This window comes from Triturus cristatus, chromosome 3_1 (genome assembly GCF_964204655.1).
Source record: "Triturus cristatus chromosome 3_1, aTriCri1.1, whole genome shotgun sequence".
Lineage (NCBI taxonomy): Eukaryota > Metazoa > Chordata > Amphibia > Caudata > Salamandridae > Triturus > Triturus cristatus.
In genome coordinates this window covers 978,363,814-978,388,876 of record NC_140583.1, presented here as the reverse complement: position 1 = coordinate 978,388,876, position 25,063 = coordinate 978,363,814, and the positions used below count along the sequence as shown (strand labels likewise).

Sequence of the window (25,063 nt, the reverse complement as noted above, 5' to 3'; positions counted from 1 at the left end):
TTGTCTCCCTGTACATGTTTTGTCTTCCTGTACCTTCTAGAATTCCTCGTATATCATACCTTCTTCTGTCATTCATCACCCATGGCCCTTTTCTCAGTATTTCTCATCTTTTGACTTTTTTTTTACAAAGCTTCTGCTTTCTCTCGCCCCTTTCACCCAACTCCAATCTTTTGCCCTATTGCCACGTTTTATCATCTCTTTCCTTTTTCTTAATATTTGTTACATCCACGCCGGGAGCTTACCTTTGAAGGTAAGTGTGAGAAGAAGATGCAATTATTGTTCAGCTGTGCAGCATGTCTCTTGACTCCATGCTCAGCACACAGCTGGGCATCTTTGTGTAGACATTACCAGCATTTACACTGTTGTGGCGAACATGAGGGGTGCTCCATCTCTAGTATGGAGCATCATCGGGGATGAGTGATAATTTTGCAATATGTCAGAGGAAAGATGAAAAACCTGGCCTTCTTTGCATGTCTAGTCGACACCATGTCGGAAGAAAGGGCAGCGGCCAAGTCTTATGAGATGCCTTTTCCAAGATGGTGACCATGTGAAAGATTAATGCCCGTGCTTCGCAACTGAAGATAAAGGTGAGCTTTTCTGTGATGTTAGTTCCAGTTTCAGTCATAGTAAAAGGAGGCATTGGTATTTGATGGCTGCATTACAACACATTTGTCCCTTTGTTTTTGGTAGCGTTCATTACACATTTGCCACTTACCTGATCTTATTTTGCTCTTTGCAGCTCAATTTCCCTTTAGAGTTTCTCCTGGAAGTGCTTACTCTGCTCTTTTCCCTTGAGCTACGAGACTGATAAGGAGTTTCTTTGCTCTTTGATGCTTTTTCATCATAACTGGGACCGCTTAAGGAGACACTTGACTCATTTCAAGTGTACTAATGAGTGCAGGATAAAACGTGGGTACTGGCAAGAGGCGCCCTTTCCTTTAGGAATCAAAACGGAAACTTGAGAAACCTTCATAGACTTCAGTTCTTGACATGATTTCTGTATCCAGCACTCTAGTAAGATCCCACATTTATGACTCTTTATGACCCTCTTTTGGGATTTAATAGTGCACTGCATTTTCTCAGAATCTCTCAATACATTCCCTTTTCTCTGGGCTCTTCTTATCTCTCCCACTCCCATGGATCCCTTCATAGCTTGTTGATTACTTGATTATACACATATAGAGCAAATGGTTACCCATGGCTGTAATTCTCTCTTGTCTCAATATCTCTCATATCTTGTCTTTTCCTCAGGGTTGTCCACCTCCGATTTTTTACTCAGGATTTCTCTTCACTCACACTTTAAGGGCTAATTAATTATCTGACATTTTTAGGTCTCAAAAGAGCTATTATGTACAATAGAAAATCTTATACTGGGCTTTGGATCAGACCTTTCCCTATCCATTGGTTGGCTCTCTTCTCAATATCATTTGATTTGACATCTTATTCAATATCTTTCGTTTTTATGCTTATGCTGTTTATCCTTAGGTTTTTCCCTTCACCAAAACATAGCTTCTTTACATCAGTCTGACTAGATGAGTTGTGTCCTTAAACTATTTCCACTCAGTGACTTTTTTTCTCAGCACTCCATAGGAGGGCATGTGTTTTTATGCTCTCGTCCCATGTGCTGCTTCCAACCTCACGCACCAACACCTCGCTCTGTGTGTTGCTGCCCCATCTCCAAGCTTTTCAGTTCCTTCCTCCATGCCTCCCATTTAGATTTTGTTTTCAGTTTTATCTCAAAACCATAAGTTCTTGGTTGCTACCCCGCACCTCATTGCTCATCGCAACTCAGCAGTATTGACTCCTCGTCCCCGGCACCCCTGTTGCTCCCCCCACTTGCATTTTTTATTTGATGTTTTAAAACATTTTTAAAGTTGCAATTTGCTACTGGTCTGCTTCTTTCTTTAAATAGTCCATAGGTGAAGTTTTGAAATACATATTTTTCAATTAATAACTACTCGAAGAGAGAGAGCTGCAATACTGAAATACTAAATTAAATGTAAAAACAAATTACTACTTCAGCATCGTGGCACATATATTGTGACTAATGCATTGTACTCATGCATTGTGACGGATTCCTATCACTGACGATTGCCTTGGAGGGAGAACTGAGTTTATTAGATAGGTAAGAAAAGAAAAGTCTTGGTTCTCTTTTTTTCAAAGAAACAAAATGCTGGAATGATGAAGAGATAGCAAAAGTCTATTCCAAAGCAAAGACACCTTGAGAGAAAAGCACTGTTTCTGTTTCTCATTTAGGTGTCAGGGGCGGTCAATTTACAGAGATAGTTGACTTGTATTGATTTTTAAACCTAAAAACCATTTCATTTTCTACAGCCTATATCCGGTGATCAGAAGGCATCATCCTGACCATCTTTCTTCTTTTCACCATCAAACTCTGGTCTCTTCAGGGTTCATGCACCTTCCTAATTTTTAGAGCATTTAGCCTCTAACTGAGTTCTTCAACCCTTATAATTTTATGGATCTTTAACCTTGCCCATTATTGGGATTCTGCACTACTCCAGTTTAATTGTACCCTAAACTCTCACTCTCCTTGAGATGATGCACTTCTCTAGTTTTGTGAGATCGTTGACTCTGATCTGTCAGTATATCATACCCCGCTTCATCCTTTGGGCTGTCTTAATTCTGATCCTTCTGCATTGCTTCAGTTTTGCTTACCAGAGTCTTGTTCTCATAGCCAAGTCCCACGGTGCTCTTCTCTCGACGGTGCAAAGCTTTCTCAGTGATATGAGTGTAAGCGTTCCTTGGAGCCCAGCGCTGGATGGATTCCAGTCTCTGCAAAGTGCAGTACTTTACAGCTAATAAAATGGGGGCACTTGTAATCCATAACACAGAATCTTATTAAAGCCAAATCAATTTCCCCGAGCCACCTTTATGCGCTGTCATCTTATGAAAGTGCAACCATCTCATTCCGACAAAATGAAAAACTACTGTGGGATCTGCCTTACCAGGGAGCTGTGCGTTATGTCACTCTTTGCTTGACATGCGCAGACTTCAATAACAATGGCTTCTTTTGTTTCTCTTCAAGCTCATTTGCTCGCCACATTCTTATGTTGTAAGACCATTCCCTGTGCTTCTATGATCAATAACAATGGGGCCCCTTACTGCAAGCCTGACTAGCCTCATGCATGTCATTAACCTCTCTGGTAATGCCCAAATCAATGACATTTCATACTTCATTGGGTAGATTGTTTCACTTATTCCCCACATGACTGACTGCCCTCCTCTAATGTCTCCTCAAGCTGCACCCCTGCTGTCCTTCTCAGATGAGCATTAGATACCTTCCAAACCTGATGATGTAATACAAGGCAGCCAGATAGCTAGCATTTTTCACCCAACCCAGAATTTCTGCACAATGGACATGGTGCAAATATTGTGGGGAAAAAGCACTATATAGTGGGTAGAAATGGATGTGGTGTTCCAGTACCTGCTAAATCTGTGTACACGAACACCTTATGATCGGGGAGCGATATCCCATCCAAGGACACCACTCAATCCAAATCATAATCAGATCCTAATGTCTGATATGTTTCTGCTACAAAAAAATATGCTCAAGAAATCATTCTGCTGCCTCTCAGAGTCAGGTACACACTGTATCAAATTCCTCAAGTTAAATGATGAGTTGTGGTGGCTACCCAGTTGTGCTAGCTTGTGAGAAATTCTTCATGTTTATAGTCCCATTCTCTTCCAGTTGACAGCAGTGAGGCTCTTCCGAGTTGTTTACAGGTATCTATGCACTAGTTGTACAAGGAGAATGTATCTAAATGACACTGGAACAGTGTACTGGGTCAAAAGCAATGGAGAGTCAATGAATGATTGAAGCGGAAACCGGGTTGTCAGAGTGGAAGGGGACTGTTACATCGTTGTGATGTAGTCTTAGTTAAATGAGGTGTATCTTCATCTGTTTCATACATTGTAAGATTTTGGTACTTCATGCTGGCTATGGCAATGTTGCTCCAGATCTTTGGTGCACAAATAGAGAAGGCCTGTTGCTTGTCATTTTCTTTTTTATGCTTCTTTGTAGATAAGGTGTTAGATGTAGAAGGTGGGCTTTAATTGCGTTATTAGAACATTGGAATGTTGGAAGCTCCATTGAAAACAATGGAGTGCTTCGGGCTTATAATGGCTGGTAGATGCCTGGAGCTCCAACATTACAATGTTTCTTTATTCACAGCTCTGGCTGAAAACAAAGGCTTCAGGGAGCCTGAGGGGATTTGAATCCCCTTGCTCTCCCTGAAGGCTTTGTTTTATTTGTTATAACATTCTGCCCTCTAGTGGCAGAATGTTCTAATAGCCCTATAGCCCTTCCTAGCAGGGCTATACCTGCTATTAAAGTCCCGCTACTTTGTTAAAGTCCCTCCCCTTCGGCTCGGGCCTTTAACGCTGCAACGGGCCTTTAATAGCCGGTATAGCCTGCTACAGCAGGCTATAAGGCTATATTAATATTTCAGCCTCTACCTTCTGCCACATTTTAGCTCTGCTTTCTCATGTGCATGTTGTGTTTCCCCACAGTACGCTGTGTGGCTGGTGCTGTGGGTCGGATGGAATGCCTTCATCATCTGTTTCTACCTTGAAGTTGGACATCTCTCACAGGTACGTCCATACCCTCTATACATAAACAATATTGTGTGAGTACCAACGTTCCAGAGAGCAGCTTCTCCTTGCTTTCTTGTGCCGTAGACCAGAATTAAGGGTACGCTTTACAGGTTTAATTGTTCACTGAAATTTCCTGGAAACTGGTAGATCCATAACACATAGGTCATCCTAAAATTGGCTTATCAGTCTTTCAAAGCAGACAGGGCAGAAAGTACTTCACACACACTTGAAAGAAAAAACAAATCCAGTCCCACAAGTCACTACAACGGCTAGCTCGTGACTAATCTGACCTTCACAGATCTCAAAACAATCTCTCTTATATCTCGGTCCCCAAGCACAAAACCAGTTTCTCTGGGACATAAGGCTAAAGCAGAGCCAGGGAACTTCTAAGACCCTCTGTTGCCAGAAACAGAGTTGAAGTCGGACACAGACGTCCAAAGGAAGAACTCAGAATGATAGTACTGTATGTGTAAAATAGACTAATCCTGGCACGGGTTACATTTGCTATCATTTTTGTATATGGCAAGGTGACATTGTTGATTTATTATTGTGGGTTGATTGCTGAAAAACCAGCATGAATTTCTAATGAAATTAACATTTTTAGTTCCTGGAATCCTCCTGGCTAGTGAAGATGCTTTTTATTGATAAATGCATTAATTGTCGAAGTGCATATTTGGGTGAACATTCGGTTTCCGGTCATTCTCCTGTCATGGAATGCAAATATAGCTCCAATACCAAAATACCATTCATAAGTATGACCTTGAAATGTCAACAATGATTTCGTGTCACTGAACATGAATTCCATTATAAAAAATTCACAATGAATATGTTGATATTTTGAGGTCCACAAAGCCTGGATTCTTGTGGTATTCAGAGAAACAAAAGGTACAAATACATCTTAGTGGATGGGAACTGCAGTGATCTCTTCAGATCACACTTAAAATTAAACTGGGTAAATACGGGTGCGTGTCACCTATTAGAAATTGTTAAGAATTGCTGGTAGGTTCTTAGGTTACCTTGAGTTGTTTAATAGCTAATGTGCTGTATGCCGTTTCCCATTTCTTGTTGACAGTTTAGAGTTCCACAAGAGAAGCATTTGTTTTACAAATGTTACCTAGGCATATTACTTACCTGTTTCTCTTTGATGCCTGTAGTTGAGTAGCCATTAACTGATTTTCTGTAGCTAGGTATTGATGATTGGCGTGTGAGTCAAAGTGTATTTTTTGGGGAAAATATGATATGCCAATTCCATAAACTCTCTAATGTGCAACTATTTGTCTATATGTCTCTCCGTTTGCAACAGTGGTAAATGTTGAATATATGTCTTCTAATTTCTTCTTCTTGTTGGGCTGTTTCCAGCAGTTTGTACAACCAGTAAAACATAATTTGAAAAATTAGTAACTTGTCTAGAATTACTTGGCACAAAGCACCATTGTGCCATACTCCATCTCATCACTACAAGACATCCTAGGTCTCTGCATCAATATTGTAATTGTAAATAGTATTTATAAAGTGCTTACTATCCCTGCCGAGGCATTGAAGCATGTTGCAGTGCAATTACGCTGTTCTGGAACCCAAGGTTAGAGGTAACAAGCATTGGCATAGCCAATAGGTCTCGCTTTTGGGACCTTATAAGTATTTAGTTTTGCAGCACAATATCCTTGGTGCCACAACATCAGCTGTTGCATGGCTAAACCTTGTACCTTATAGCCACGCAACAGTTGATGTTGTTGCACCAAGGATATTTTGCTGCATAACTAAATACTTATAAGGTCCAAAAGCGAGACCTATTGGCAATGCCAATGCTTGTTTTCTGTATTCACTTGTTCAAATAAGCCAATAAATGTTCCTGTTGCACATTAGGCAACGGCCAGCAACACTCTACAACCCTCCCACATCTCCCCCCTTCCCGTCTCCTGAGAAAACAGGCGCAGTTCTTAAAGCAAGATTCCTGCGCCTTTATCTGATACTGGTCAATGAGGAGGGAGAAACATTCCTGTCTCAGCTCTGAAGATAACGCTTTTGTGATACGAGAGGAAAGTGAATTCTTGTATTACACCCGGTTTTGTTATCATGCAAGCAGCAACATATTAGTTGGGCAGATTCAATGCACGGGAGGATTTGTACATTGTGCCTCCTGATCTCAGTATTTGTAGGAAGGTACTCAGATATGTGATAATTGCCCAGGATCGCACAGTGCAGTCATGCAGTGGTTTTACACTGAGCGTATCTGCCCAGGATCACACGGTTTTGTTCACGCAGGCCTGGCGGCGCCCAGTGTAAAATACATATACAGGATTAGCATCTTGTCTCGCTAAGGTTTAGGGCAATCAGTGCCAACCCAGTGTCGACACTGAACACGTCACGCAATTCCGTGAACTTCAGACGCATAAATAAATGAATAAGAATGCTCATATCAAATTGCCATCAAACCCATGTAATAGGCAGGCCAGCCAGCACCTTAGCTGCGTGCGGATGGTAAATATCTCCAGAGGGAAAGAATTCCTCAAGTACTTGCATGTGTAGCAGTTAATAACGGGGAACAACCTTTACAACGCAACTTTTACAACGCACTACCATTACAACGAAACTGTTACAACGCAAGTGGATTTACAACGCATGCCATTACAACGCAAGTTTTTACATCGAGTTGCGCTAGATGGCGTGCTAACATTACAAATAGTGTAGTTTACTATCCCAACACCTTCCCTACTGTTAAGTGGACTGGAGTTGGAATAGTAAATTACACTTTTCTAATGTTAGCACGCCATCTTGCACAAGTCGATGTAAAGACTTGCGTTGTAATGGCATGCGTTGTAAATCCACTTGCGTTGTAACATTTTCGTTGTAACAGCATGCGTTGTAACAGCACGCGTTGTAACGTCATACATCCGTCAATAACGCTTGCCGAAACAACTACCGAGTTTAGATCCAGTGGCTAATTATTCCGGATCATGATTGCGATGCCCCCAATGGGGAGATAGATTTCCGGTACGTTGCGGCCTTTCCCAGTTACTGCAGAGATAGGGGCTCTAAACAGTGCGAGCTGCAGCTACCATGGGTAAATACGGGCGAGCCAACAGCCTGAGCACGAGCAAAGCTTGGAAAATGGTTGCAACTTAAAACATGCAGGAAGAAAGCAGCGATGAGGGAGGAGTTGGGGAGATGGAGACCGGGGCATTAATTAACAAGCATTTACGAGGCCAACATAGGTAAAGCTATTAGGGAGGTAGTGGGGGGGGTGTTAAGCTGCATAGCAGAAGGGTGTTGGGAGACAGGACTGAACAGGCGCACTCAGAAAACAGTGCTGATAAAAAGTAAGCTTTGCGTGCTGCACTTTATAAAATATAAATTAACTTTCATCTCTGGAACAGCTAGTGAACAGAAGCTGTACTAAAAGAATCCAGTACGTAACTAGTTAAGCACAGACAGGAGCAACACAATGTTACCTTATACACATGCAGCGGATTCACGCAGCCTGCAGTGGACGTACCAGGGAAGGAAAGCAGAATTGTCTGGGCTGCATCAAGGATAAAGCATACATGCTGCAACGGGAGGCTAAAGGCTGACATGGGTCAGGTGGGGGGAGTGGCTTGGGGCTAAGCTGCGAAGCGGAACGGTGTTGGGAGGCTGACGAACAAGTGCCCTCAAATCAGCGATGTGCCACCAAAAAACACACAAGCTCAGAGTGTTGCATTTTATTAATAAGGATTTTGGCAGTGCATGCTATAAGAAAGTTGTGCGGCCGCCATATGCGCTGAAAAATATACAATTAAAAACAAAAGATTTGAGTGACCCGCTTTATATGAAGCCACGTGGCCGCCATTATTGAAGTTAAAATTGGGAATTTGAGATAAGAGAAGTAAAAGTAACGCGGCCGCGTGACAAGAAGTAAACAAGTGGGAGGGGTGGGGGGAGTGCACGCACTAAGCAGCAAAAGGAATTTTTTTTAAAAAGCTCGCAAGTGGTGCGCGCGCAGCAGTGATCGCGCTGGAAGGGAGGCAGATGGCGGCTGCGCTTGTGCACGCGCGCATAACTGCAAGCTTGAGGCCAGCAACAGCGTCTGGTAGCACTTTGAAAACCCCAATACTAAATGTCTCGCAGCACAGCGCATGCGCTGGCTCAGGCGAGACCTAAAAGGGCAGAAGATTAGTAAATGTGCATTTTTTTCCTTTGTGGATTAGTTGTGGTAAGTGTGTTTAAGTTTATGCTCTAGCAATCTCATTCATTTACTCTATTGTTTTGATTGAAGTGGATTAGTCAAGGGAAGATGGGAACTTGGGGGTGGTGGATATGTGTGCCTATTAGTGGAAGAATTGGATAAAGGAGGGAAGTATTTGGAGAGGGCGTTTAAGAGTCTCCATAGTAGTCAGAAAGGTTTGTGATGGGTCAGAGAGTTAAGGTACAGGTATGTATGTATATATATATATATATTATCTACTGGCGGTCGCCAGTAGATAGTTATAGTTAGGACCGTGTTTCCATAGGAAATCTCAAAATTCTATTTTGAATAACTTTTGCGCCGGTTGACGAATCTTCGCGAAATTTTCAAAACTAATGGGGCGCTCCGCTCAGCTCCTACCCTGAAAGTCTCGGGGTGATTCGTCAAGCGGGGGCCGAGAAAAAAGGGGGGTCCCAAAACGCGTTTTCCCCATGCATTTTTCCATAGGACTTTTAGTCGAAGGTACAGCCCGAACGGCTGAATAGAATTACTTGAAATTTGGCAGAGAGGTAGTCCACAGGTCAGGGAAGTGCCTTTTGCAGGTCTGGTGTCAATCTGTTCAGTAAATCCTGAGAAAATAGCATTTAAAAGCATATAAATATCTATATGTGCGCACCGTGCGCGACCTGTGCGCGCACGGTGAAAAACCTTAAAAAAAATATATATATTAATAAATACATAACTTAGCATTTAAAAAACCGTACAAACTCACTTAAAAAACCATAGGTTTCACACACGTTATAGTTAGGAATTAGCATTTAAAAAACCTTGCAAATTCACTTAAAAAACCATAGGTTTCACACAGGTTATAGTTAGGTGGACATTTCACTCGTAAAAAACAAATGAAATTCCCCCGTTATAGTTAGTTCAGATAACTATAACTCGCGCGACCGCCGTGATGCCACTGACCATGTCATGAGTGATGTAATATGTGACGTCATGAGCAGTGGATTGCGGGCGCGCGAGTTATAGTTATCTGAACTAACTATAACGGGGGAATTTCATTGTTTTTTTATGAGTGAAATGTCCACCTAACTATAACCTGTGTGAAACCTATGGTTTTTTAAGTGAATATATATATATATATATATATCGCCAAAAATACTCCTTCCACCTCTACCTCGGCAGCGAAGAAAGAGATACGAACCACTTGTTTTCTCAGGCAAGATGTTTTATTTCGTACCTAGCAGCAGTCGACAGATGACGCGTTTCGGGCTCAGGCGCCCTTGTTCACATAAAAGCTGCAATTGATTTCGCCATTTTTAAATAATATGCCCTTCCACAATAGTCACATGTTACAAAAGTTAATGAAGGACATAAAAAACAGACTCCATGGATATAACCAATGTAATAAATACATATCGGCAATGTGAAAATTCCTGGGTAAATCCAACTTCACATTTATAAATAATGCAAAAAATTCATTCATTGTAACTGCATAAATGCATACAATCATTTAACAAACTTGTAACTTTGGGAAGGCAATGTGCAAAATAATAATTTTTTTGTGTGTTTAAAGTGCATAGCAGAGCTGATTGAAGAATTTATATTCCAAATAATTCATGTGCAAATTAATGTGATGTTAAATGTGAAGAATATTGGTTGCAAAAATGGCTACAAGGATAGGAAAAAATATATAAATATAATATATTAATATTTATTAGCAATCTACACTCGGCCGAGATATAATTCCAAATATAATATGTATTATTGCAAGATGGCCCCAGCTTCTATTTGAAAAATTTATCTTTTAAACCTAGATCATGTCTAAGTTTAACCATTTTTTGAACAAAAAAGAACAATAGATGCCATCCCTTTTGATACAAAATCTCTGCCATAGTTTAAATTTATCACCGCTAAAAATCGTAAGTACAAAAGTACCAACCATTTTTTACTTTTTATCCTTCTCCCGTAGTCACAAATTCCACCAATACTCACAAAATTTAAACAATAAATTGTCTAAAACCAAATCAAAAAAACAAACTCAAAAAGTCTGTACCACATAAAATACAATAATCCAGGTAACATACAGAATAACTGTTCACAAACATGTGTACATATCTTCGGTGTTATTCAGACCATTTGGGCATTTGCTATCGAAGTTGAGAATAAATTTAGTTTCTAATCTCCTTAGCAAAGCCTCTCTGTTTCCTCCTCTGCGTGGTTTAGGAATAGCAGCTACCACATAATACTTTAAACAAGATAGATTATTACCATGGACTTGTTTGAAATGGCGCGCCACTGGGTAATTGGGATCACTATGCAAAATGGCACGTAGATGTTGAAGGATTCTCTCATGTACCTGTAGTTTGGTGCTTCCGATGTAATTAAGCCCACAGGTACAAGTGAGAACGTAAACTGCAAAATCAGTTTTACAGTTATAGTTTCCCATTATCTTGTGTGGTATAGGGCTGAATGGAGTACAGTATTCTGTTGTGTTGATCCCGAACTTGCACGCCCGGCAAGATGAGCATTTATAAAAACCATCCTTTGGTTTTAACCAATTGGATTTGGTTCTTATTTCGGGGCTGGTAAGATCTAACATAGCCCCCATATTTCTAGCTCTACTGAATGTTATAGTGGGGCTGGATGGCAGACTCATTCTTAAAACAGGATCAGTAAGTACTATTCCCCAGTTTTTGTTAACAATAGATCTAATTTTGCGTTCGTTCTCACTGTATGCTGTGATTAGTCTAGGACATTGAGCTTTAACTGTTGTCTCAGGGGTAGCTGGTGAGTCAGATAAAACCTCCAAGACTGCTGTTGGAACTGGGAGTAAACTGGCTCTAGATCTAGATGATGTTTTAGTTAGAGCTGTAGTCAAAATCTCATCTGAATAGCCTCTAGCTTTCATGCGGTGCATGGATTCTGAAGCACAAATGTTAAATTCTGCATCCGTGCTGCATATCCATTTCAGGCGTAACAATTCCCCGTAGGGAATACTCGCAATCAGGTGTTTGGGGTGGGCACTGGAGGCATGAAGTGTGACATTGCCAGCAGTGGGTTTTCTAAAAAGGGTACTTTCTATTCTATCATTTGCTACATACAGTTTGACATCCAGAAATTCCAAGCTGGAATTGTCTATGTGGTGGGTAAAGTGGAGATTCAAATTGTTAACATTAATGCTTTCAATGAATTCCAATGCTTTTTCTTTATTACCATGCCACACGATGAAAATATCATCGATAAACCTGTAGTAGTGCACTATGTTTTCTTTAAAGATGGATATATATATATCCAGCTCAACTTTCCGTCTTAATCCCTTCACTCACGATCGGGTGCTTCCAACGCGGTGACGGACACCGCGTACAGTCCAAGCTCTCGGTACACCAACAGATACCAGCACTCACGGGAACAGTGTTCTGAATTTTTTATTTCAGAACTCACAGCAAAACGCGTTTCGGCTACCGCCTTTGTCAATTGCAACCGGCGTCGACTTTCAGTGAACATAAATACATGTCTTGTCTCATGAACAACGACAGAGGACTTACTTCAGTCCTATATATTTAAATATATATATATATTTCCCCAAGTAAAAATTAATATATACACATATTGATACATAAATATTGTATACAGTGACAAATGTACATACATACACATATAAACAAATTATACTTATTACATTTATGTACAAGGCACAAAACCCATATATATATATATATATATATATATATATATATATATATATCAATTCGTCACCGTATAGTGCTTGAATCTCTCTGAACAACGGGTCCGGACCACGGTATAGTGCGATTATAATCCTTTATTTGGTGCAAGACAGCATAACGCGTTTCAGCTCTCACGAGAGCCTTGCTCACATGACAGAGTTCAGCGTTATCATTGGTATATTTAAAGTGGCTAGTGCAAGCGTGACTGCATTCACCTGTGCAAATTACGCTATAGACATAGAAAAGTTACTACTCAAATTCACTGATACACAGATATCGGCATATGTAAAAAAGGGTAAAAAATGATGATAAAAGCATGGCAGTAACAGTTCATGATCATACAATTTCCTAAATATAATTTGATTTTGGTTAAAACCATTAGCTTTGCTTTATATATAATCAAATAGTCTTGATATTCATATCGTACCCCCTGGTGTATTTATGTATTTTCCTGTCCTTGCGTATATCTGCACATGTGTTCAAAAAAGTGCTGTGTGTGTTTAAAGTGCTTTGTGCTAAATCACCCAATTCCCTGAGTGTGAATTTAATGCATTAGTTGACACAGTTTTTAGGTCTCGCTGAGCCAGCGCATGCGCTGCTCTGCGTGAAATTTAGTGAGTGGCTTTTTGAAAGTGCTACCAAAGGCTTTTGCTGGCCTCAAGCTTGAGATCACGCGCACGTTCACTCGCGCAGCTGCCATGTGGGTTTCTGCCAAGGCTCATTAAGCCTTGCGTGCCTCTCTCCGTCTTGCAATTCCCTCCCCCACCACAGATCGCGTCACTCTGCTGGCCTCCACTCCCCCCCACCGCCATTGCTTGTTCATCTTTCTCTAGAGCCTGTTACACGCTCCTCCTTTTCTCATCTCACACCCTTACACAGCACTTTCATCCTTGTTTATTCCTGTGATGGCCATGCCCTTTATTTCTTGTTTTCTTTCCATCCCCCACTCTTTACATGTTCCACTCTGGGTTCTTTTACATCCACCCATCTCTCTGTCTCATTCTACACTTTGTCACCAGTTATGTTTTCGAACTGGTTCGAGTCTCGTGTAATTCGATTTAAATGCACGGAAGCAGTCAGTGGACGTGTGAGAGCCACGGCTCACTGAGTCCACTGTACAGGGCCTGGTTAATGCAAGTCCTTTCTCTGGATGAAAGCGCCAAGAAGCTGAAGAAAGCGCTGCCATGTCTGCCTGTGTCCTGCCACCTGAGGGCATTCCCTGGCACCTAATCTGTTTGTTGCCAGGACTGTGATTGGTCAGACTCAACATTTTACCACAGTGTTAGCGTATATTTTTATACGTGTTCATTAACGTGCATTTGTATATCGCTTTTCTTCCATTTGTATGACCCTTAAGCTCTCTTAAAATCTTGGCGCCCTCTATGTAATTTCCGTTCTGGATCAAGCATTGATCAGGAGACTCCAATGAGAGGACACCCGGGAGTCCATTGGGCGGTAGGGTTTTGGGTAGCACCACTTTCAAGAAATCAGTATCAGTGTGTGAATGGAAACCTTCACAAAGCACCTCCATGCCTCTCGGGGGTCCTCGCGACACTACACAACAATGATGAAGAACAATGAAAGACCCGCGAGGGACAAGAGAGGTCATGACGCAGGTGCCAGATCCAGAGACCATTCACCTGGACCACAGGTGAGGTGACCCCTCCTCTGAGTGACCAGGCTGAGGCAGGCCCGCTGCTTGTGCACTGGGTGCATCTTTTCACTATTTCTGGTGGTTGCTACTAGGGTATGTTCTGTAGATTTTCTCCCTGAAGGACTCTGGCTGTCTGGGTCCATGCAGCGACTTGCACCGATCACTACAGCTTGCACCATCCATTGCCCCTGCCAGCGCTGCCAATGATAGTAACAACACAACTACTAACCATCACACTCCTACAAGTGTGGCAATTCAGACTATTCCAGGCCCCCAAATCTATAAGAATGGCTTGAGCGGCAGTCAATAGTCATTTTTGGTGTATTGAATTAATAAACAACTTTGCATTAGACAGTCAGTGTCACAATGTGGCAGACTGTCACTAGCTGTAGATAATTAAGTGCCGGTGCCGAGCACCAGAATCCACTGGCTCAAATTAAGCACTGGCTGTTGCACTCGTGTCACTCTGAACATTGTCCTCACTCCTACACTGGCGACCAGGTGTGATGTTTCCTTTATTTTAAGTGTTGGCACACAGAGATGCAGCTGGCACTTGGCTTATCCCACTACACCACCGACAGCCCCCCTGAATGACTACCAGGCGAGGGGAGGGTACTTTGCAGCATGGATGTCATTTAGGGCTTGCCAATGGGTCACAGCTGCAACCCTGGCCTGCCTCTAGCGGCCCCTAACTCTGCTTCTGCGACCCCTGGCCTAAGCGATGGCAAACGCAGTACCAAGTGTGGAAGATAAACAGTGCTCAGATGAACACTTTTTACTTTCTGCAGATCCCACTGGGAGATTACCCTTTAAGTGGAATGCACACTCTTTATAAAACCAAATAGATGTAAACAAATGAAAAATGCACATTATTCAAACTATTCTCACAGTCTGAGCAGAACCATCCGTTCTTTGTTCCATAAGTGTGACAGTTTCTTACAAGCGATGATGTGAAGTCTCATTAACAATAAAATGGAGTTAATCAAGCAAAAAACATACTTAATTTTTCAGTTTTTGGTCCCTCTGAATTAATACTAGTGTGCCTGACCACTACTGTTTTTAAATCTCTTTTTTGTGCATCTACCTGTCATTTAGTATTTTTCGGTTTCAGGTATAAACTAGTCTACATTGACACCAATTATGGTTTCATCAGGATAAAGGTCACGTGGCATCATTTCTTGGAATTCAATGTCAAATATCACATGATGTCACTTCCTGTGATGTCATTAAGGTCAAAAAGAGTTTGAGGTCACTTCCCCTACCTCTGGCATTTGGGTGAATCGACCTTCATGCTTCTCGGCGGTGAACCCCCCCTCTTGCCCTTGTATCTGGGACCATCATGGTGGCAGAGAGGCTGCCGCGAGCCCAGAGCTGGCTCACTGCTTTACCTCAACTCTCCAGGCCCTTCATCGTATGCTATGCCTGGCGCCAGGGCTGGCATGCTGTTCTAGGTGTTGGTGAAAGGTAGGAGTGCCCTGGCAGTCCCACCGATGGGTTCTGCTTCCGGGGAGGTACATACTGGCTCTGTACTTTGGTTCCAGTCCAGATTTGGAAAGACGCTGGCACCTCTGACCACCCCCTTTGGGACAATATATCAAAAACGACTCCAGATAGGCACCTCACCTATTACAAATGTTGAAATTCGGAGTCTCAACTTTGGTGTCGCTCATTGTCCTTTGCGGCTGTCTTGTCATGTGTGAAGGTGATGATGTTACAAGTCTTCCCAAGTGAAGTCCTCGGCCGTCCTGTTATCTGGAAAGGGTTTGCAGACTCCAATAACATCTGGGCGTACCCCAAATCTTTCACCTGAAGAGCGCCAGCATGGACTGTAAGTGCACTCTCGTTCTTTTCTACTCTTCACAGGTTCTTGGCCTCATACACTTACATGCCCTAAGAGACAAGAGGATGTGGCGTTTATCCCAGAGCTGCTGACATTAGAGCTAAGAAACCAGGTTGGAAGCTCAGCGTCTGTTCAACATCCTGTGATTCTGGGCAAATCAGAATGCGTCCTTGTGTAATGTAAATGCTGCTCGTGTAAAGCGCGCCAATACCCTCGGGCAGAATTCGTGCTATTTAAAACTGCAAAAAAAGCATACGAGCTTGTAAAGGAAATGGTCTAAAAGTACAGATATCTTCTCAGTACATTTCTAACCTCCTAACCGGAAAATAAAAATCTTACTATGAGGCGTCTGTTGCCCGCCCGGTGTCGTTACCAGATTCCAATGGTTTACAGTGGCCATCGCGGGATTCATGCTGCATTATGTGAATGGGCCAGTCCATGGAGTTCGCACCCCCATGAAGTATTAGAAAATGGTAAGGTCTGCAGGAAGGGGATGACGATCAGTCCATTTAATGCCCCTTTCCTGTTGCTGTGGCTCAGGTCTGACTTCAGAAGCGTTGATGAGCCTTGACCAGTCAGAGGCATAGCTTCCATTAATGTGCAGCAAGTGCAGTGAACCCTGATTCTTGCTGTATTCACAGTTCAAACAACAGCTAGGAGGCCCATTTCCTTCCTGGTACAGGGCCCATGACACATTAGCTTTGCCACTATGACCAGTCACCAGCAAGCAGGGCCCGGCTGCGTTTGTTTTTGTGTTTCCCAGAGCTGTAGGCCACAGTGAGGGGTAAACTCAATCTTATGAACTATGGTTAATCACTTTTTAATTACCTCTGATCCCCTCGTAGCCCAGCTTGAACTGGAATTTGGAGGAAGTATTTCTGTTCCATGTTGGCACAGGGTTTCTGCCCTTGCCTGCTCACTGTCTGCATCCTTCTCTGTGCTGAGAGTTTGGTACAGGCCCAATGTTTGCTGAACCTGTGCAGCCTGTAACACGAAGAGAAGATGTGTGCCTGTGGCTTGGGAATCGTTCTCCTCAGGCCCTCTGGTGGCTGGGGACATCTTGCCCTCAGCTCTGGCCCATGCAGGTAAGAGTGGTGGGGCCGGGTAGCTGGGGACATCCTACCTCTGATCCCCTCGTAGCTCAGATTGAACTGGAATATCCATGTTGGCACAGGGTTTCTGCCCCGCCTGCTCACTGTCTGCATCCTTCTCTGTGCTGAGAGTTTGGTACAGGCCTAATGTTTGCTGAACCTGTGCAGCCTGTAACACGAGGAGAAGATGTGTGCCTGTGGCTTGGAAGCGTTCTCCTCAGGTTCTCTGGTGGCTGGGGACATCCTGCCCTCAGCTGTGGCCCATGCAGGTAAGAGCGGTGGGGCCGGGTAGGTGGGGACATCCTGACCCACCCCCACCCCCACCCCCAGCAACACTGCCGCCAAGCAGAGAATGGAGGACACTCTGATACCACAGCTGTAAAGGTGTCAGACTTTTTCATCTTGTTAGTACGCGCACATGTGACATTTCAATCTGTAATGCGTGACACTTTGATTGACACTTTATCCCACGTAGTGCAATGCAGGTATGCTCATGTAATGTGACTGCAAGGCTGCCCGGGGGGGTTGCGCAGCAGCCCCCCTAACAGGGTGGCCGCCTTAGTGCCGCATGAAGGCACTGGGGGCAGCCGGTCTAGTCCCTGGGCTCAGCCAGGGAAGACGTCCGGCAAATGGTTACTTCCAGCGGAGGGGGCAGGGGTATTTAGGCGGTCCCCGCCCCTTCCTCGCCCTCTTGTCCCTCTCGTCTCGCCTGTAAGAACTACGGCGCCCCGTTAGTCCTACGGGCGGTTGTGGGTCTGAGCAACCGGGGGCTGCCAGCATACGCTCCGCCCACCTCTTTCGGGGGGGGCGTGAGTAAGCACGTGGACTGGTGGTCCACGGATGGGAGGGGTGACCCCTCCCAAGATTTGGTATGCACCAATTGGCAACTGCCACGGTGTAATTTAGGCTTATCAGACTGGCAGGCGGCATAGGGGTTGGCCTGCCCTGGGATCGGATCGCCCGTAAAGTAACCCACCATGTTTGCATATTGGTTATGCTAATAAACTTGCAGCAATATTTCTCCACTTACAAAAGTGTTGTGTGGTTTATTTATGTACTTACTATGTGTTATGTGACAACAGTTGCAGATATTGGCACTAAGATTTTGAAAGAAGGTTATATCTAGGGGTGCGCTTAGCTCCATGTAGCGTAATCACATGGAATTATCGCAGAATTTTGTGAGATTAACTGGAATTACAAGAAAAGAGGAATTGTGCGTTCAGCGCTATTTTTTTAGCGTCAAAATGCCCTTTTGACAGCTGAGAAGTTCAAGCTGCAGTGGCCTTCTGATGAGGGCCTGGCACTTATTTTATTGCAAATCAAGCACTGGTGACGAGATGTGCCATAGACAGCTTAATTTGTAAAAAAAAAAAAGTGCCAGGGCTCTGCAGCTTGCACCACACGTTGCCCCTGCGAGCGCTGCAAATGACAGTACCAACACCACTACCATCCATCACACTCCGACAAGTGTGACAATTCAGACTATTCCAGGACACCCAAAGCTACAAGAATGGCTTGGGCGGCAGGTATTAATCATTGTTAATGTATAGTGTATTAATAAACAGCTGCTGCTGTGCTCACACCTAAATTATGCAGACATCACCACCATGTGACAGACTGATTGACTGATTGTCATAAATGCTGGGGGTAACAAATAAGTGCCGGTGCTGAGCACCGGAAACCACCGGCTCAAATTAAGGAACTACTTGGCTGTTGTGAGTGCTTCACACTTACCACGTAGACCCACATCATTTGTGATAACCTCAGCCAGACCAATGTATTACTCCATCCCGCTTTGCATTCTGGGATCTTGGAAACTCTTCCATATCTTACAATGACACTGGTCAGGAACGGGCTTCAGGGCCTGAACTGGCCAGGACAGTAACCCCTTGTGCTGCGCCGCACTGCCCTAAAGAGCCTCTGAACTGCCCTAATTTGTTTACCTATAAGACCATAAGGAAAAGGCGGCATCTCACAGAAACATCCCTTCCATCGACAGTCCACTGCCCCCCTTCTACAGTCCTCTCATTATTAACATAGATATCAGTATGTGCCCTGAGATGGCCACCTGTCCAGGTGTGGGCTTTTCCTTTTAACAAGCATTGGCATAGCCAATAGGTCCCGCTTTTGGGACCTTATAAGTGTTTAGCCATGCAACAGTTGATGTTGTTGCACCAAGGATATTGTGCTGCATAACTAAATACTTATAAGGTCCCAAAAGCGAGACCTATTGGCTATGCCAATGCTTGTTCTTAATGTCATCATTTTACTGCAGGCGAGCATCCATGGCTCTGTTTGTATGTCAATACTGGAGCCCCAGTATGTAACATCGAGGAGTATCAACCTCTATATATGTGTACTTCTTATTTGTATTGAGAGTAATTGAGGTGGAAATTGTTCAAATTGATTTATGTCAATTCCTGACACTGATGATGCTTTTTTATTCAGCCCGATTACATAGGTCAAACATCTTTCTATCGGTATAAATACCTAATGACCCTTTCAATTATCTATGTGTATGCGGTTAATTCACTGCTCTTACTATCGCTATCATATATGTTGGTTAGGTCTAGTGCAATTTATGCAACAGATAAAGTGCATACATATACAGCTCTATGTAGATACATGTAGTAATATAGATATAATCAGATATGTTCATGTGCATTGTGCATAAATATACATAGACTGTGTAATAAACGTTATTTTTTCTTTTTCTTCTGTAGTTAAGTAACTCCTTATAAAAGGATGCACAGTCCCATGTAGATAGGGAGGTATATAGACAATATGGTCTATACACATATGTTGTCGTTGTTTGACTATTCATGGAAAAAAACAAATGTTAAAGTTACCTTATAGTTAGTTATGGTAAAAATATCTTCCTTTACATTAAAAAACCCTCAGAAATTCACAGAAAAAAAGAAAGTTTAACAAGACATTATAGTTAGGTGAACATGTAAGTTAAACATAACATTTTAAACTCAAAACACCACTGAAATGCACCCGTTCTAGATAAATGAAGTATCTATGGGCCTGATTACAACTTTGGCGGTGCAACGCCGGCCACCGCCAAAGCTGTGCATGGTTCCCCCGCCAGATTACGAGTTCAACTTGTGTCTGGCGGGCTTTTGGTTTGCTGTTCCCATTGCGGTGCCCTGAAAAAAGGCACTGCAATGGGAACGCAAAAGTAATTCCAGCACAGCATGGACTGTGAAATCCATGCCTGGCTGGAACCTAGGGTCCATGCAAACATTGGAGCACATGTTGTGCCCCCATGAATGCATCCCCATGGCGGCAGGGGCATGAGGGCCCTGTAGGGCCCCATTTGTTTCCCCACCGCCAGTCTTTTCATGACGGGATCACCAACATGAAAAGGCTGGCAGTGGGAAAACTCATAATATGCTCGGCAGATCGCAGCGTTCTAACCGTACATATTGTATATCCCTGTCCGCTGTGCCACTGCCAGGGAACAGCAGTTTCCTGGCACAGTGGTGGTGGTCCGAATGTCAGCCTTGTAATACGGTGGCCGCAGGACTGCCACTGCTGTGCAACTGTGAGTCTGGGGGGTCAAAGACTGCCAGACTTCTAATCAGGCCCTATAACTTCGGCGCTCGCTGCGCATGGTGTTGTAATAACATAATTTCAGATGTCATTGTTGATGCTATCAATGATATCATAGAACATGGCATGAATTCTGCAATGTTCGAGGCATGTGGGCTGCTGAATTCATATCTGTGCATAGATCGCCGCCTAGTGTTGGGTCCGGATGTTTGCACGTTGTTGTCCTGGAAGAGTCTTCGAAGTATCCTTGGATAGGTGACTCCTCCCCTGGACTACAGTGCGCATGGGCATCCTCTCCATCCTCAGATTGTTTTTTTCCGCCATTGGGTTCGGATGTGCTATCTTAGCTCAAGTTAGGAAAATATTTTTTCGAGGCCAAAAGGCCTTTAGTTCGCGTCGGTACTGTTTATCGATCGGGTTTCGATAGAATTTGTTAGTTTACTAACTTTCAGCACCGACTTCTTTCGCATTTACCTGTCCATCGCCTACTTCGACGATGGAATCCAGGACGCCATTCAAAAGGTGTCCGGTATGCAATGCGAAGTACCCACACATCGACGTCCATCCGGTGTGCAACAAATGCCTTTCGCCGGACCACGACGAATCAACATGCATGGCCTGTGCCCGGTTCCGCTCCAAGAAGACTCTGCGGAATCGACGAGCGGCGAGACTTGAGGCGCAGCACGCGGCACCGGCCCCAACAGACATCTTCGGCGAGGCCGAAGACGTCGAGGAATTGGAAGTCTTGCCCTCCAGTCCCGTTTCCGAACACGAACCCGGATCGGACGAGGAAGACGAGTCACTCTTCCACAGAGGTGAAGACGACACCGAGGTAGGAGACGACGAGGAGGCCTTCGGGGCCGAAGAAAGTAGCTCCAATGATGAACAAGGCCTACCTGTTCAAACCGTTCAAACACCAGTGCCACAGCCTATGGCTCCGGTCGAGGGATCGCCTTCGGGCCTTACCCGAGACCCATCCCGCAGTTCTTCGGCCCCGCCCTCGGGCCCGGCCTCGGACGTTCAGCGGCAGCCATTACTACATAAACAGGCTGGTTTCCCTACCACAAAACCGAAACCGAAAGCTGCTCAGGTTCCATCGAAACCGAAACTGAAAGTAGCGCTGGTCGGATCGAGGCCTTCGACGCCAGCGCACCGCGTCGGCACCGACCGCACCAAGAGGGACTTCGGTGCCGAACTTGAAGCGGGCGACGTTGGAGTCGACAAACGGAAAAAAGCCATCGGCACCGACAAACCTGCTCGGCTACCGGCACCGACGACACCAAGGGCCGTACCGCCTGCTGTGTCTCACATCGCTCCCTCGACGACACCTAAGCCTCAGGTATCGAAGACTTCGACGGTGATCTCTTCACCTCGACTCGATGACCCGCCGGCGCCGAAAAAATCTACGGCCGCCTCTACGAGCCTGGCCGGTGCCAAAGCCTCGAAGGCGCCCCAAATACGACCTGGTGCGACGCAAGGCAGCAAAACCACAACTGTCCTCCAGGACACGTCGGGCTCCGGTTCGGTCGGAGCTCCCGCAGCCTCTTCGGCGCCGACCAACATTACCTTCGGCTTGCCTCCGTCAACAATCCCAAAAATGTTCCAACTCAGGACTCGGGTCACCCAACCTACGGTCACACCTGCTGAGACGTCTCCGGCACGTATCATCGACGCCGGCACTGGCAGGATGATTCTCCAGGACCGAAGGATAACTTCGGAGCCGCCTTTGGACCCTTTCAGGATCCCACTAAAAAGGAAGTTGCCTGCAGAATCGGAACCTCTCCTTTATGAACCCTTCCATTCATCCTACCAGGATCCACACCGGTTCTCCCCCACACGCTCCGATACAGACGCATTGGAGGACTACATGGCTGACCAAGTCCCCTACCATGTAGACACGGACCCTGATGACCAGCAGGACCCTGATCAAACTTGGGGCGACCCTGCAGACCCCAGTGCACCTCTCGATGCACAGGATCCACAACTCTATGGGGCAAAGACATCTCCTACGGAGGATACTGCGGCGTTCAATGCTCTTATCGAACGTGCTGCCAATAACCATGGGGTGCAGCTTCACTCTGATACCATCGAAGATGACTTTCTAATGGACACCTTTGCATCCTCAGAAAGACATGTAAAGACTCTGCCAATGTTGAAGGGGGTCCTCAAACCAGCCAAGGACATTTTCAAAGAACCCACCAGGGCACGAGTGATAAACCCCAGGATTGATAAAAAATACAGATCAGCACCTGGGGATCCTACTTACATCAGAGGACAATTACCACTCGACTCCATCGTCGTAGCGAATGCACGCAAGAGGGCACACTCGCAAACAACAGGTGACGCTCCTCCCCCGGACAAAGAGTCCAAGGTGTTAGAAACCTCTGGCAAGCGAGTTGCCGCCCAAGCTGCCAACATATGGCGCATAGCCAACACTCAGGCGCTCCTTGCTCGCTATGATAGAGCGCACTATGACACACTGGAGCAAATATTCCAACATCTCCCTGACCAGTTCAAGGAAGGCGCAGAAATGCTCATCAGAGAAGGACAGCTACTAACGAACGCTTCCATCAAATGCGCACTAGATGCTGCAGACACGGCTGCCAGAGCCATAAACACAAGCGTCATGTTGCGACGACATGCCTGGCTACGGATCTCAGGATTCAAGCCTGAGGTACAAAACAATATACTGAACCAGCCCGTCAACCCCGACTATTTATTCGGGCCAGAGGTTGACACCACCCTCGAAAAGATAAAAAAGGATACGGACACTGCAAAGTCCATGGGCGCACTACAAACTCAGTCCTTTCGGAGCGGCTCCTTTCGTCGCCCCGGAAACAAGGGAGCAGGTAGAGGACAGGGGTCACAACAAACATATAACAAAGGCAATACACAGACCACCTATGATAAAAACACCCGAGGTGGATATCGTGGCTCCAGCACAAAGGGCAGAGGACGCGGCTACGGCAACACCAGGTCCTCCCCCAAGAACAAGCAGTGACGCCCTCTCCCTTCCTCCCGACCACATAACACCTGTCGGGGGAAGGCTACAAAGGTTCCTGTCCACGTGGAATCCCATCACCACGGACAGGTGGGTCAAAGATATTATAAAATACGGTTACTGTCTGGAGTTAACCTCCACTCCACCCACAATACCACCAAGAAGCCGTCCTATGTCCTCTGAGCACTTAACGCTCTTACAGCAAGAAGTGCAAAGTATGCTTCTAAAAGGCGCTATAGAGGTCGTACCCATCCACGAGCAGGGTGCGGGAGTGTACTCCCTCTACTTCTTAATTCCAAAAAAGGACGGGTCGCTCAGACCTATATTGGACCTGAGACCCCTGAACCAGTACATTCTTTCAGAGCACTTTCATATGCTCACTCTACAGCAAGTCCTTCCGCTTCTCAAGCAGGGAGACTTCCTAGCCACACTGGACCTCAAGGATGCGTACTTTCACATACCCATCCACCCCTCACACAAAAAATACCTCAGGTTCACTGTTCAGGGGCAGCACTATCAGTTCAAAGTCCTTCCCTTCGGCGTGACAACAGCGCCCAGGGTTTTCACGAAGTGCCTAGCTACGGTGGCAGCACATCTACGGAGGCAGCATATACACGTCTACCCCTACCTAGACGACTGGCTCGTTCAAGCGAAGTCAGCCCAGCAATGTGCAAGCCACATGTCCCGCACCATTCACCTTCTTCACAGTCTGGGATTCTCACTAAATTATCCAAAGTCCCATCTCCAGCCCGCACACGTACAACAGTACCTAGGTGCGACTATAGACACTCTGGCGGCCACAGCTCAGCCAAATTTAGTGAGGATCAACAGCATACAACTGCTGATCTCCAAATTCAAACCCAATCACTCACTTCCAGCGCGAGTGTTTATGCAGTTGATAGGCATGATGGCCTCCTGCATCTTCATAGTCCCGCACGCGAGATTACATATGCGCCCACTTCAGGAGTGCCTAGCACGTCAGTGGAATCAGGCTCAAGGACAGTTAAAGGACCTAGTGTTGGTGAGCGGTCGGGCATACAACTCTCTGCATTGGTGGAATCCACAAAACCTTTGCAAGGGCCGACCGTTCCAAGAGCCTGTCCCACAAATAGTACTGACAGCGGACGCGTCTCTCCAGGGATGGGGAGCTCATGTACTCCACTACACAGTGCAAGGACTATGGACAACACAACAAAAGAAGTTGCACATCAACCTTCTGGAATTGATGGCAATCTTCCTAGCCATGAAGGCATTCAAAGTACATCTATGCAACAAGGTCGTGTTGATCCGGACGGACAACATGACCGCAATGTACTACATACAGAAACAGGGAGGCACACACTCTCCACAGTTGTCTCATCTGGCTCAGAGCATGTGGAAGTGGGCCATTCAAAGGAACATGTTCCTCATGG

General features: G+C 44.9%; 1 protein-coding gene across 1 annotated transcript in view; it reads left to right on the top strand.

Moving 5' to 3' along the window:
• The window catches only part of NKAIN1 (sodium/potassium transporting ATPase interacting 1), a 485,391-nt gene that overhangs the window by 339,165 nt on the left and 121,163 nt on the right, over positions 1–25,063 (top strand). The window contains exon 3 of the mRNA XM_085645652.1: positions 4,531–4,611. Coding sequence (XP_085501778.1) covers positions 4,531–4,611 — 81 coding nt within the window. The remainder of the gene's footprint in view (positions 1–4,530; positions 4,612–25,063) is intronic.